The sequence below is a fragment of the Corythoichthys intestinalis genome, chromosome 15 (assembly GCF_030265065.1).
Source record: "Corythoichthys intestinalis isolate RoL2023-P3 chromosome 15, ASM3026506v1, whole genome shotgun sequence".
NCBI classification, from domain to species: Eukaryota; Metazoa; Chordata; class Actinopteri; order Syngnathiformes; family Syngnathidae; genus Corythoichthys; species Corythoichthys intestinalis.
Window position 1 is genome coordinate 45,788,009 of NC_080409.1, and position 14,705 is coordinate 45,802,713.

Consider the following 14,705-nt stretch of genomic DNA (forward strand, 5'->3'; position numbering starts at 1 on the left):
TGAATGTTAATTTCAAAGATGGCGGCGGAGGGAGGAGGGAAGGAGATGAACGAAATCAAAACTCAGTTCACTACCCGGGAAGGCGTCTACAAACTCCTCACTCACTCCGAATACAGCCGTCCGAACAGAGTGCCTTTCAACGCGCAGGGCTCCATCCCGGTCAAGGTCTCCTTCGTCAACGTCAACGATCAGTCTGGCAACGGCGACAGGATCTGTTTCAATGTGGGCCGTGAGCTCTACTTCTACATCTACAAAGGCGTCCGAAAGGTACCGGGCCATGACACAGAAACACACACTCCCCGGTACTTCCGTTTCTTGTTGGCCGACCCCGTAGCCTCCCCTCCGGCCTCTATGCTAAACTCTAGCCGGTGAGTGACTTTCAAATAGAGCCAAGAGGCTAGTTAGCTAGGAGCTAACTAGTTAGCAGTGCGACTGACTTCCCACCTACTTTGAGGCCATAGGGAGAAATTCTTTTCCAGAGTCGGCTATATCAGTAGTCTTTTAATAGTGCTCCTTGGTAGTTGTCACTGTGTTGAAAGTAGCGATAAAAAGAGTTTGTTTTTGACAGTGACAGTTCCGTGCCACCTGTCGACGCCCCGGATTCTGACAGGTGTCAACTGTGTCACTTTACTCTCACGCACTGTCAAGATTGACACCAATAGAAATACACAAAATGTCGTTCTTTCATCTTGAAATCTGCTCTGCTAACTTTCACTCGAGTCACCAAAACATTCTGTGCTGCGCAAGTGCTTCAAAAGTATATGTCCATTAGTTAGACGTGCAGTTAGAGCTGGGCAGTATGGCCGAAAAATAAAATCGAAGATTTCATTTTTACACGAGAAACTTGATTTGTGGACCCCCCTACTTTTGTTAAGGAGATGACAAAATCAAAGGACAGAAAGCTCAAAACAAGTTTAACACTTTATATGGAACTCATTCATTACAACTCATTAGCTGCTGTTGACGGTGCAAGAGACAAAGGCGTAGGTTTGTATAGAGACAGTGGGGACATAACACTACCAATTTTTCAGGATGCTCAAATTGTCCCCACCAACTTTTACTTTCATGATATAAAGAGTTCAGTTATATATGTATTTTAGATTGTCTTCCCATATGTTGTAATGATAGAATCGACCCTACGATTATTAAGTGAATTATTTTAATTATATTCAGACTTACAGTGCCCTCTATAATTATTGGCACCCCTGGTTAAGATGTGTTTTTTAGCTTGTAATATATATTTTTTTTAATTCAAATAATATGGGACCTTAATTGAAAAAAGAGAAAAATCCAACCTTCAATACAAGTGCATTTATTCAGTTGGGAAAAAATCCCACATAAAGAAATAATTATTTGACATCGTGTTAATACTTTGTACAACCCCCTTTTGCCAACAAAACAGCACCTAATCTTCTCCTATAATGTTTTCACAAGCTTGATTTTGTGTCTGGTGAACCATTTCTGTGTAGATTTGGCCATATATTTAGGGTTAATGTCTTGCTGAAAGACCCAGTGACGACCCATCTTCAGCTTTTGGGCAGAGGGCAACAGATTTTGATTTAAAATGTCCTGGTATTTCAAAGCATTCATGATGCCATGCACCCTAACAAGGTTCCCAGGGCCTTTGGAAGCGAAACAGCCCCACAGCATCACTGACCCACCCCCATACTTCACAGTGGGTATGAGGTGCTTTTCAGAATGCCTATCTTTCGTGGCACGCCAGACCCACTTAGAGTGTTTGTTGCCAAAAAGCTCAATCTTGGTCTCATCTGACCAAAGCACACGGTCCCAGTTGAAGCCCCAATACCGCTTGGCGAACTCAAGACGTTTGTGTTTATGATTTTGAGTGAGGAAAGGTTTTCTCCGTGCATGCCTCCCAAACAGCTTGTTGGCGTGTAGACAGCACCTCATACCCACTGTGAAGTATGGGGGGGGGGTCAGTGATACTGTGGGGCTGTTTCGCTTCCAAAGGCCCTGGGAACCTTGTTAGGGTGCATGGCATCATGAATGCTTTGAAATACCAGGACATTTTAAATCAAAATCTGTTGCCCTCTGCCCGAAAGCTGAAGATGGGTCGTCACTGGGTCTTTCAGCAAGACATTAACCCTAAACATATGGCCAAATCTACACAGAAATGGTTTACCAGGCACAAAATCAAGCTTGTGAAACATTATAGAAGATTAGGCGCTGTTTTGTTGGCAAAAGGGGGTTGCACAAAGTATTAACATCAGGGGTGCTGATAATTGTGACACACATTATTTGATGTCAAATAATTATTTATTTATGTGGGATTTTTTTCCCCACTGAATAAATGCACTTGTATTGAAGGTTGGATTTTTCTCTTTTTTTTCCATTAAGGTGCATTATTATTTTAATAAAATAAATTATTAGAAGCTAAAAAACACATCATAACCAGGGGTGCCAATAATTATGGAGGGCACTGTACATTCATCCCTTTTCACTTGCTGAATGTGGCGGTCCATATTTTTCCCCCTCAAACGAACGTTTGGTTGGCTGATGAGTTGAAGCCCCCCTGTCCCGCCACAAAGACACACAGACACATTCACACAGCTCCAACAGATTCATGTCGACAACATGCCGCCTCCTCCGCCCCCCTTTGGAGAGGAAGGATATTAGAAGTTGTTTTTTTTTCCCTTCGGCCAGCAGCAACCACTGTAAATCATTTAAAAAGATGTCAATGTTGTGGAAGTGGGGGAAACACCACTAATTTTGCCACTGAAAGTCCGACCTGCATCAGAGTTAGCATAACATTAAACTTGCTAACCTGCAAAACTACTGCAGTCAGGCCAGCCTCCACAAGGAACAACGAAGTTAAGCTAGCCGTCTTTTATTTAGATCAGGTTAGTTAGTTAGTTAGTTAGTTAGTTTTCAGACTCATGTTGAAAAGAGTTTTAGTACTCTTGATAACAACTAGCCAGCTGAATTAGGTGAGTTTGAATAACACACAATGGTTGGTAACAAGAAACTGACCGGTTTATTCAGTGACAAACACAAAACATTATAAATAACAAACAGAAATGGCATAGTCAGTCAGTAAAACGTGCAAATAATATTGTAAACTGTCTTAAAAAAGCAAAACACACAACCTCAGTGGAAAATCCCACAAACCCCCTAAGCTATTAGATGCTTTTAATGTTTCGTGCATTAGTTACAATAATTGTATAAAAAGCCTCTCAGGTTTAAATAAACGACTATTTCAGTATCAAGTTAACATTTTAAAACAGTAAATAAAATACTCAAGTGCCCATTCTGTATCAGCAGCTTTAAACTACATTCAATTCATTTAATTTTGCGAATCAACTTTTAAAGTTGTTAAAATTGCTCCCGTTATTCCATAATTTCCCTTCTGTCTACTTTCGACATGTGAAATTTTTAAAACTGTCTTGAAGATAGATTCAAGTCAAGATTTTGCCGATTTAGGAGTGTTTTAGATAAAAATTTAATTAGGTTCGCTTGGAAGGTTCACTACAACAGCCTACTAGGGAAGTCTTCTGCTTTAAGATGGCGGCTGTTTCCTAACGCATCTAGTTTTCAATACTTCAATGTTGCTAACGCCGTCGAGTGTGTATTTTGCATCTAGTTCTATATACATATGATATCTATTATCTACAGTAAAACGATGTTGACGTAGTTTGTAGCGGCTGTCAGCAGCAGTCAGGTATTCTTGTGTTTTTTATCCAGCGGCATGAGTTGAGCTAAAGCTGTGAGTTGAGCATTGCCATTACCCGGGTCTCTGACAAGCATGATGTTTACTCTCGGGACGCAATGCGGTCCGTTTCTCATTGCGTCCCAAAGACCGCGCTGTGTATTAGTTCCGCTTTACTCGACATATTTCAATAATCGGAATTTGGATGTTTGTGAATCGTTCTCGAATCTTCCACGGCCGAATCGCTCAAGGATGTAATGACGGCTGGGCATGTTGTACCATGGTTCTACATGTTGGATGGGGCGTCTGTACTCACGAGAGATAATGGCTCGTCATCCAAAATGAATTCTTCAGCAATGACTCTTGTTATTCCCTGGGCTTTGGGACTGTCGAGTGCCAGTTTGTCACGCATAGCAAAAGTTTCTGCCAGTGTTAGCTGCGTAGGACCTTTTGTTTTGTCTTCGGTTTTCTTAACATACTTATATTGTTTGTGGTGGTATTACGCTAAATGCTTGATTAGGTTGGTTGTATTAAAACTCCTTACAGCTTTACCACCACGCTTGACTTTATTGTGGGATATGTTGCACTCTGCCTCTTCGCCTTTTTCGTCCTTTAAGGTGAAATGATCCCATACAGCTGACGTTTTTACCGATAGTCTCTCGGTAAATTGGGAGACGGTAATGTAGTGTGTTGAAAGTTTGCCGTAAAATACGGACCGGATTTTAGGGAAATTGAGCCAAAAACTGGAAAGGATTATGTAAATCGGTGCGCTGGAAAACCCGGACCGGACTTTAAAAAAAAAAAAAAAGAAACTGGATCGGAAGTCTGGATCGGAATTTTTCCGTGTCGGGCGATCTGATACTGATGCGCATTTTTTTGCCCATATCGGCGTCCGATCCGATCCAAATATCGGAGCAGGACATCTTTAGTCCGGACCTATAATATAGTATTCATAGTATTCATCAAGTTATGAGGCTTGAAAGATGACATGTTCACAGGACGCGCCCACTGACCGCAGAGGGTTAAAAACAGCCTTATGGTCCGCCAGGCGTATAAAGCACCGAGGGAAATGCTCTTTGAAAACCATGTGTTAGCACTATTGACGACAATGGACTTCCAATCCATTTTGACTCTCCCAACCTAGACTCTCTGAGTGCCTCCCTCTTACCTTACCTGTTACAGGCCGCCGACCTGAGCAAGCCCATAGAAAAGCGCATCTACAAGGGAACACAGCCCACTTGTCATGACTTCAATCACCTCACCGCCACGGCTGAGAGCGTTTCGCTGCTGGTGGGTTTTTCCGGTGGACAATTGCAGCTCATCGACCCTATCAAGAAGGAGACGAGCAAGCTCTTCAATGAGGAGGTATGGAGGGCTTGTTGGGGTTTTGAGGACCCTAGAACTCTAGTAATTCCCTTTTATTTTCTGTGGCAGTTTTCACAACTTTTTAAAATTGTTTTCAAGATATTTTATAGACTTCCGACAATAGCTGTCCTAATTTAAAAGCCCTTCGAAGACTTGGCCTACATCATCTACAGGAGTGATGACTTTGGAAGCAAAACGTCCTGTTTCAAGTTAACTTTTTTTCCCATTTTAACCAATGGCGCCCCCAGGGGGTGGCCACGGCCACCCCTATAAATTTGTTGGCCACCCCACTGGCCACCCCGCTTGCCAGTATATCGTTAGATTGTTGTAGCATGAGTTATGCATTTCATCCCAAATGCAAATCTGCCAGGACCTGCTTTTCCCCAGTAATTATTTTGTTTTGTTAAATGTACACCTCATGCCTAATATATACATAACACAATAAGACAGAAATGTTGTGGAACTCAAAATGTTGACTGGACAGTGTAACCTGAAAATGTGGCTTTTAGGGGTAGTTTACATGGCGACTCTGCGACACAAAGACGCAATGACTGAGTTGGGGAGTCGCCTCGTGCGCATATGGTGTCGGTGAAGACGAAAAATTCTGAATCCTGCCTCCAAAGTGGAAGAATCCGGTTGTGGGGGGCTTCCTCGGCATGCATATCAAAGGCTCTTGCGGCGCAACACCGCGCCGTAACGTCAGCACTCATACACGTCACATTGGGCGTGCGCAGTGGTGCTACTAAACATTAAAAACAGCAAATATGGCAGAATGTCGGCTTTATCTTACTATTTTAATATTTTTAAATTAAATATGTTGAACGTTTCAATTTTTTTGCCTTTTTGAACAAAAAAAAAAAAAAAAAAAAAGACATTGCTTCGAGTTGGCGGGCATATTTTTTTCCAGGCTGAGGGAGCTTGGTGGGGTCAAAGTGCATCATTCTCTGTCGCCCTGTAAATCTACACTGCCCCTAGGGTCTGGCATGTATACTACATCGTTTATATGCGTAATTGCGACATTGTTCAAATGGAGACGCAAATGCAAATTTGAAATTTTTCGTATTCTCGGAGAGTCACCATGTAAACGGCACTTTAGTTTTGGTGTGCCACCCCAAGATTTTAAGTGGCCCCATCCGGCCACCCCTATGAAAAAATTCTGGAGGCGCCACTGATTTTAACTGGTTTTTAAAGGGTATTACAACACCTGGGGAAATGCTAATAGTCCATCATTTATCCATAAATGCATGCCTTTTGGATTCATATCATGCCGCTTTGTGTAATTACACATGTCGCAACACCAAGAAAATGATAGAAATTTGGATCGATTGTCAAGCTAAAACAACCGGCGCCCGAAATCCCGGAAATTTCTCATATTGCGTGCGTGACGTCACAACAAGGAAACAACCAGCTCAGTGCTTAGTACTGAATGGCGGCAAGATGGCAGACAATTTTTTTTCTAGTTGCAGTGACGAATCCGACGTAGCGAACGTTCTTCTAATGGTGACGAGGAGAGTTATGAACCTTTCTTTGGTGTTTTGGGTTATCAATTTGAGCCCAAACGAAAGCTGATGCAACCTAATGAAAGGATCATTGAGGGGAGCAATCACACTGACGAAAAACCGGCAGCAGATTGTGTGGGAAACACCGAATGGTTTGTTTTGCATTTTTTTGTGAAGCTGATACACCGTGACCGCTAAATAAAGTAATTCATAGAAAAATGATCATTTATTGTGCTATCATAGGTTTTTGCTCTGCCAACCGACACAAATATGAAGGATTTATTCTATATATTTTACAAGCGGTCATTTATACATGTGTCCAGTCCTATATCCAATTCGTGATATGTTTTTATTAGGGCTGTCAAAATTATCGCGTTAACGGGCGTTAATTTTTTAAATTAATCACGTTAAAATATTGGACGCAGATGCCCCGCTCAGACAGATTTAAATGACAGTACAGTGAAACGCTCACATGTTGTGTTTTATGGAGTTTTGCCGCCCTCTGCTGGCGCTTGGGTGAGACTGATTTTATAGGCTTCAGCACCCATGTGTGAGTGTGTAAATAATTATTGACATTAACAATGGTGGGCTACTAGTTTATTTTTTGATTGAAAATTTTACAAATTTTATTAAAACGAAGACATTAAGAGTTTAATATAAAATTTCTATAACTTGTACTAACATGTTTCTTTTAAGAACTGCAAGTCTTTCTATCCATGGATCGCTTTAACAGAATGTTAATAATGTTAATGCCATCTTGTTGATTTATTGTTATAATAAACAAATATAGTCCTTATGTACCGTATGTTGAATGTATATATCCATCTTGTGTCTTATCTTTCCATTCCAACAATAATTTGCAGAAAAATATGGCATATTTTATAGATGGTTTGAATTGCGATTAATTGCGATTAATTACGATTAATTAATTTTTAAGCTGTAATTAACTCGATTAAAAATTTTAATCGTTTGACAGCCCTACTTTTTATTATAAAAGAGTACTCATTCTGGCCATTTCCCTCCTTTGCTTTGCCTGGGGTGGTGGGGTGGTCTCATCAGAGCCAGTCATCGTCCGCTTTCTTGAGATCTCGGGACATTTAGGTGGCTGCGCGTGTATGGTGGGCACCGCATCTGCTTTCAGCAGCAAGTTCTTAGCAAAACCTGATTTCATGTGTCCATAGTTCGAATAGCTTTCAGGTGTAAAATGCGCACTACACAAAACCGTGCCGCAGGCTGGGTCTGCAAAATTAGCCCTCTTAGCACGGACGAACGTTACTCATTGCCCGCGTAGTCCAGCTCTTTTTCTCGCGTTCGGGAACTCATGGGTACTACATTGCGACAAATGGCTATTTGTACACCACATAGCATGACAGGTTTGAAGATAAAACACGAACGCAACTCTCTCGTCGATAAACAACGATGGCACCTGCTTCGACCTTTTTTTTCCTTGTTGTGACGTCGCCGCCCCATTCGACTGTTTCCGGAATACTTTCGGAAATGTTCGTAATTTTCGATCTATTTTCGATGATTGCTCATGAATGTGATTTATTTTTTTATTAACTTTAATAATATTTGTTATCTTGCCACATAATGGTTCTTTTGATATCTCACAGCCCCTTAGTATTATAATACCCTTTAAAATGTGAGAGGATAAACTCAAAATTAAATTATATTAAATCACTAAATTACCAAAAAAATACAAATTTTACCCTATAAATTATTAAGGGCCCTCCTCCCTTACCCCCATGGGCTTTCACGGATCTGCTTGTTTACTGCAAAGGCACGGGTTTTGCAGGCTACAGAGCGCAAACTAAAAATAGTTCATTACCGATTTTTTTCTGCAATGTCTGATACATTGACTTAAAAAAAAAAAAAAAACTTAGCCTAATTTTGGTTTACAAGCACTTACCGTAATTTTCACAGTATAAGGCGCACCTGACTATAAGCCGCCACCCACCAAATGTGACACGAAAACGTCATTTATCCATAGATAAGCTGCACTGGACAATAAGCCACAGCTGTCCCCACTGTATAATGGGATATGCACGCCAAAATATATTAACTGGTAACACTTAATTTGACAGCGCCATCAAACGACTGTCATAAGATCAAATGAGCCACTATGAAGTTTTGAATCAATTGGCTGCATAGCTTCATTGTTTCAAGAAGCTTCATTTGGCCATCACTGCTCCCTTGGAGGAGACAGTCAGCCTCTGCTGCCACCTGCTTTCAACACTGTTGTTGTCCAACATGCTTCCTAGCATGCATTGCAGCACTCCAGATGTAAATAACAATCAAAAGTCATGTTCTGTGCTAATTATCTATTCATTTAGTGTTCCAGTTGTTTCATTATTTGCTATTTATGGTATTTGGTAACACTTTATTTGACATTGGTGCCATAAGACTGTCATCAAACAATCATAATTATGACATGAAACTGTCAAGAGCATTAATGAATGCTTATAACATGTCATTTAGTGTTATCTGGCAAATTATCTCACTTTTGAACGAATTTTAAAGATCCGAGCTGGACATAAATGGAGTTGGTAACATAATTTGCCAGTTGACTGTCATAAGCATTCTGCAATGCCCATGATAGTGTCATGTCATAATTATGATGGTCTTATGACAGTCTTATGACATCGCGGTCAAATATGGTGTTTCCAAATATCCTAACTAGCAATTAATGAAACAACTGGAACAGTAACTGAATAAATAATTAGCACATGACATGAATTTTGATTTGTTATTTACATCTGTAGCGCTGCAATGCATGTAAGGAGGCATTTTTTACCTATTAACCCAAATAAATCAACAAATAAACCGCACTGGGCTGTAAGCTGCAGGATTAAAAATAAAGGAAAAAAGTAGCAGCTTATAGTCCGAAAATTACTGTACCGATTTTTGACAATCTTGTCCTGTCCTTGTCCTGCCTCCAGAGACTAATAGACAAGTCCAGGGTGACGTGCGTGAAGTGGGTCCCCGGTTCGGAGAGCCTCTTCCTTGTGTCGCACGCTAGCGGGAACATGTACTTGTACAACATGGAGCACACGTGCGGCACCACGGCGCCCCACTACCAGCTTCTCAAGCAGGGCGACAACTACTCTGTGCACACCTGCAAGAGCAAATCCACGCGGAACCCGCTTCTCAAATGGACGGTGGGCGAAGGCGCCCTCAATGAGTTTGCCTTCTCCCCGGACGGCAAGTTTCTGGCGTGCGTGAGCCAGGACGGCTTCCTGCGCGTGTTCAACTTCGACGCCGTGGAACTCCACGGCACCATGAAGAGCTACTTCGGCGGCCTGTTGTGCGTGTGCTGGAGCCCCGACGGCAAGTACATCGTGGCAGGAGGCGAGGACGACTTAGTCACCGTCTGGTCTTTTCTGGACTGCCGGGTGATCGCTCGTGGCCACGGCCATAAGTCATGGGTAAGCGTGGTGGCCTTCGACCACTACACCACCAGCGTGGAGGAGAGCGACCCGTTGGATTTTAGCGGCAGCGACGAGGACTTCCAGGAGCAGGTGGTCAATTCGGGGCGGGACCGCGCGAACAGCACGCAGTCGCGCCTCTCCAAGCGCAACTCCACAGAGAGCCGGCCCGTCAGCGTCACGTACCGATTCGGCTCGGTGGGTCAGGACACTCAGCTGTGCCTGTGGGACCTCACCGAGGACATCCTCTTCCCGCACCTACCGCTCTCACGGACGCGGACGCACACCAACGTCATGAACGCGACCGTCCCGGCGACCGTCCTCACTCCGAGCACGACCGCCACTAACGGAAGCACCTGCGGAACCAACACTCCCGGCGTGAACTCCGTTTCCACGACACTACCGCGTTCTAACAGCCTACCCCATTCCACCGCGTGCACCACCAGCACGACGACAACCACGACGAATAACTCTAACAAACCCGGCGGCGGCATCATGGACAGCGCCGTCGCCACGGGCGTCAGCAAGTTCGCCACGCTGTCGCTGCACGAGCGCAAGGAGCGCCACCACGAGAAGGACCATAAGCGCAACCACAGCATGGGGCACATCAGCAGCAAAAGCAGCGACAAGCTCAACGTGCTGACCAAGAGCAAGGCGGACGCCGCCAAGACTCTGGGCACGCCGCTGTGCCCGCGCATGGAAGACGTGCCGCTGCTCGAGCCGCTCATCTGTAAAAAGATAGCGCACGAAAGGCTGACTGTGCTCATATTTTTAGAGGACTGCTTAGTGACTGCTTGTCAGGAGGGATTTATTTGCACATGGGCCAGGCCGGGCAAAGTGGTAAGTTCTTTTTAACCCAGGCCGGTGGCGATTTGTTGCGACTGACGAGCCCGTAGCAATTCTAGATATGGGTTGCCTATCACATGGCCTTTTTTCCCCCCCTGCTGCTCTGATGCCAAATCGCGAGAGAGATGATCCATTTGTGTTGGCGCGCATCTTTTAGCGCAGTGCTTCCCAACCTTTTTTCAGCCGAGGCACATTTTCCTCACGGAAAATTTCAAGGCGCCACCAAACGAGAATGATGCAAAAAGTAATGACCTTCATCGCAGGAGTTGAGTTCCATCCATAGAATTTGGCATTAGGAGAGATCAGGATAGGTTGTCACAATTTTTGACTCATTGACGTCTTAGAATAGTCTTTAATTTAGGACAAGAATCCCAATATCTTTACATCCTTTCCATTTTTCAATTATTATTTTGTTTTTCTTACAGTAATTTATTATCAGTCAAAGACCTTTAGGTTGGGGTGTGGCAAAATTTCGAAATGGTGATATATCGTGATACTTTTATCCCAAAAGGTTATCGATGTGCTACTGCTAAGAATCGAGATATCGTTTTAAAAAGGTGTCAATTTAAAAAAAAAAAAAAAAAAAAATGAACCAACAAGTTATCAAAATCTTCCACCATAATACAACCCCTAGCAAAAAGTATGCAATGAATTAAAATGCAGTGAATTTAAAAAAAAAAAGAATGTATAGAAATTAAAAACGCAATAAATACCTACTTTTAATGTGGAGGCTACATTAATTATTATGCAAATCACCTTATATATCTTGGAAGCTATTCGAACCATTTTATAGCTTATTGTATCAAAATGGCAGTAATAACAGTTTGTGTAGTAAACTAGATGGAAAGTGGTTCTCAATATCAAATCAGTAAATTCATGTAGGCTTGTTCGATATTCCTTTTCATCCAGTTTAGAGTCCTGGTTTATTTTATGTCATTCAACACCAAATGTCATCAAAATAATACATGTAAATTAAAAAACCAATTACATTGCAAAACTTTCTTACCTCAAGTGATGAAAGCGAAGCAGTTAAGAAATCTGGTGTCCACTTCGTCACCAGCTGCCAGTGAACCTTATTTTTGTTAGACAATTTTTTCATACAGCAAAGTCCTTGTTCACCTTACTTCCTTTCTTGCTAGTGTAAAATCTAAAGTTTGTCCACATGTGATTTGTTTTTCTCACTTTTTCCTCCACCGTTCTCAAGAGAGCTTCCTCTCTTCTTCTCTAGAGACTTGTGCGCACTTTACCTCAACTGCCACTCTTGAGCGCCCCTAGTGGACCGCCAAGGAATTGCTCAACAAACATTGAGCAGTTTACAGCAGTCATGTCCAAAGTCAGGCCCGGGGGCCAAATACGGCCCGTGGACAAATTTTATCGGGCCCCAGCCTCTGTCATAAGATCAATAACATCTGGCCCGCACACAGACTTAATAAATTGGTCAGCAGCTCTGCTTACACACTAAATGCTGCTCCTCATTTACCCACTAAAAGGCAGCAGCACTCTAAGCAACATTACCCCGTGTGACCTTTTACTCTGTTTTCTAAAATGGCAACAATCAACAAAAAAAAGAAATTTGACTGCGACGGCCGACGCTTCAAGGATAGGTGGAAATTGGACTATTTCTTCCCTAAAATACGCAACTGTGTCTGCCTCATTGTGAGGCGATATTACACGACAAGACACGCTGACATGTACGACAAGATTACAGGGAAGATATGTAGCGTTAAACTGAAGAACTTGAAACTAGTTTAATTTCACAGCAGCAGTATTTCGCAAGAGCCCGAGACTCGAAAGAGTACGCCACAAAGGCTAGTTGCGAGATTGTTGAAATTATTCATTTAAAAAAAATAATAAAGCAAATGTGACACACAGAATGGCTTGCTAAAATTTGCTTAAATATATTGTTCTATGTAAAGGACTAGAGGTGTGGAAAATGTCAGATTCTTAGATTATTCGCGATTCGGCCGTGGAAGATTCGAGAACGATTCACAAACATCCAAATTCCGATTACTGAAACATGCCAAGTAAAGCGGAAGTACAATACACTCAGCGCGCCGCGCGGTCAATGAGGAACGGAGCGAGAGTAGCTAAACATCATGCTTCTCATTACCCGGCCCCTCGGGTAATGCCAATGCTCAACTCACGGCTCTCGCTCAACTCATGCCACGAGATAAAAAAAACACAACAACATACCTGACTGCTGCCGAAAAGCTGCTACAAAGTACATCCACATAATGTTACGGTAGATATCATTTATATAGGACTAGATGCAATATAGATTCGGTAGCATTAGCAACACACCTACAAAAAGCTAGATGCGGGCGTTAGTAAACGGCCGCCATCTTAAAGCAGTAAACTTCCCTGCAAGGCTATTGTAGCGAACCTTCCAAGCAAACCTAATTAACTTTTTATCTAAAATACTCCTAAATCGGTAAAATATTGACTTGAATCTATCTTTAAAATAGTTTTAAAACTTTCACATGTCGAAAGTAGACAAAACGGAAATTATGGAATGATGGGAGCAATTTTAACAACTTTAACGGTTGATTCACAACATTAAAATAATTGAATGTAGTTTAAAGCTGCTGATATAGAATGGGGACTAGAGTTTTTTATTTACTGTTATTTTTGTATATTTTTTTACTGCTATGTGTTAACTTGATACTGAAATAGTAGTTTGGTTTAGCCTGAGAGTATTTTTGAACAATTTTGGAACTAATGTACAAAACATTGGGAAAAAAAAAAAGGGGAGGGGGGTGCATCAATAATCGTTTTATAATCGAATCGGAGCCTTTGAATCGTAATTGAATCGTTAGGTGCCCAAAGATTCCCAGCTCTATGAAGGACGTCAGCCAAGGTCGGCCCCCCACATTTTTATCACACCAAATCTGGCCCCTTTTGCAAAAAGTTTGGACACCCCTGGTTTACAGCATCCATACTCCATTATATGGCCAATATGTCAAATAAAAGTATCGATACTTGGCGGGAGCATATCGATAACCGATCGGGTTGCAAAATATCGCGATATATCGCTGTATCGAGATATTGTCACACTCTTAGCATAGAGCCTACGCCGTCATTGCGCATTGGAAGTTATGCGTCAGGGAACGCGCTGCTCTGGAATTCACTGCAATCCCACAATAAAAGTGTGGCTTTGTCTTGGTATGGTTTTGGGCGACTCTTGTCGAATTCCTTTAGTTTTCCTCTGGTCATTGACAGCAACGGAGATGGAACGTGTGTATTTGCAGCTGCAGCTAATCAATATTGAACAACGCATGTTCATACAAATGTTGAAGCATAGACGACAGAGAAGACGTTTGTGAATGTTTGAGAACGGAGACCGTTCTGAGCGGACCAATCACAGTCCCTCGACATTAACGTCACACGCGTCGACGTGACGCGTAGTGAGGATTTTTGGAGATGCACGTCAGGCTACGGTGTAGGATTAGGATCACAAATCGGGTCTGCTTTAACGGCGTAGATCCACCGTCACAGCTACGCACAAGCATAAATCGGCCTTTATAGTTTCACTAGCTAGCTGCTACCGCTAGCCACAATGCCACTCTGACCTTTTACGCATCACTAAACAAATTAGCTACCTATTGACACCTACTAATATTGAAGAGGATTGCATGATTAGTTACTATTAGGCCAGATTTTCCCAAAAACATTTTTACATCAATTGGGTGAAAGTGGATGGTTTTCCACGGCATACCAGACACTGTGACATGGCACAGTGGTTGAAAAACAGAGTGTTAGACAATGATACATTTTGTTGAAAGCTCAATTCGCACAGGATTTGACATTATAAATCTTACAATTCCGCTTAAGTTTCAAATTATAACTTAGAAAACTTGCACACACAAAAAAAACAAAAAAACCTTGCCTGTTGGTAGAGAAACT

At 42.3% G+C, this 14,705-nt stretch overlaps 1 protein-coding gene across 1 annotated transcript in view; it reads left to right on the plus strand.

Annotated features, from left to right (window-relative positions):
* LOC130930816 (WD repeat-containing protein 20) overlaps positions 1–14,705 on the plus strand; it is a 23,308-nt gene continuing 8,603 nt past the window's right edge. Inside the window, exons 1-3 of the mRNA XM_057858980.1 lie at positions 1–267; positions 4,850–5,032; positions 9,471–10,796. Coding sequence (XP_057714963.1) covers positions 4–267; positions 4,850–5,032; positions 9,471–10,796 — 1,773 coding nt within the window. The 5' untranslated portion in view covers positions 1–3. The remainder of the gene's footprint in view (positions 268–4,849; positions 5,033–9,470; positions 10,797–14,705) is intronic.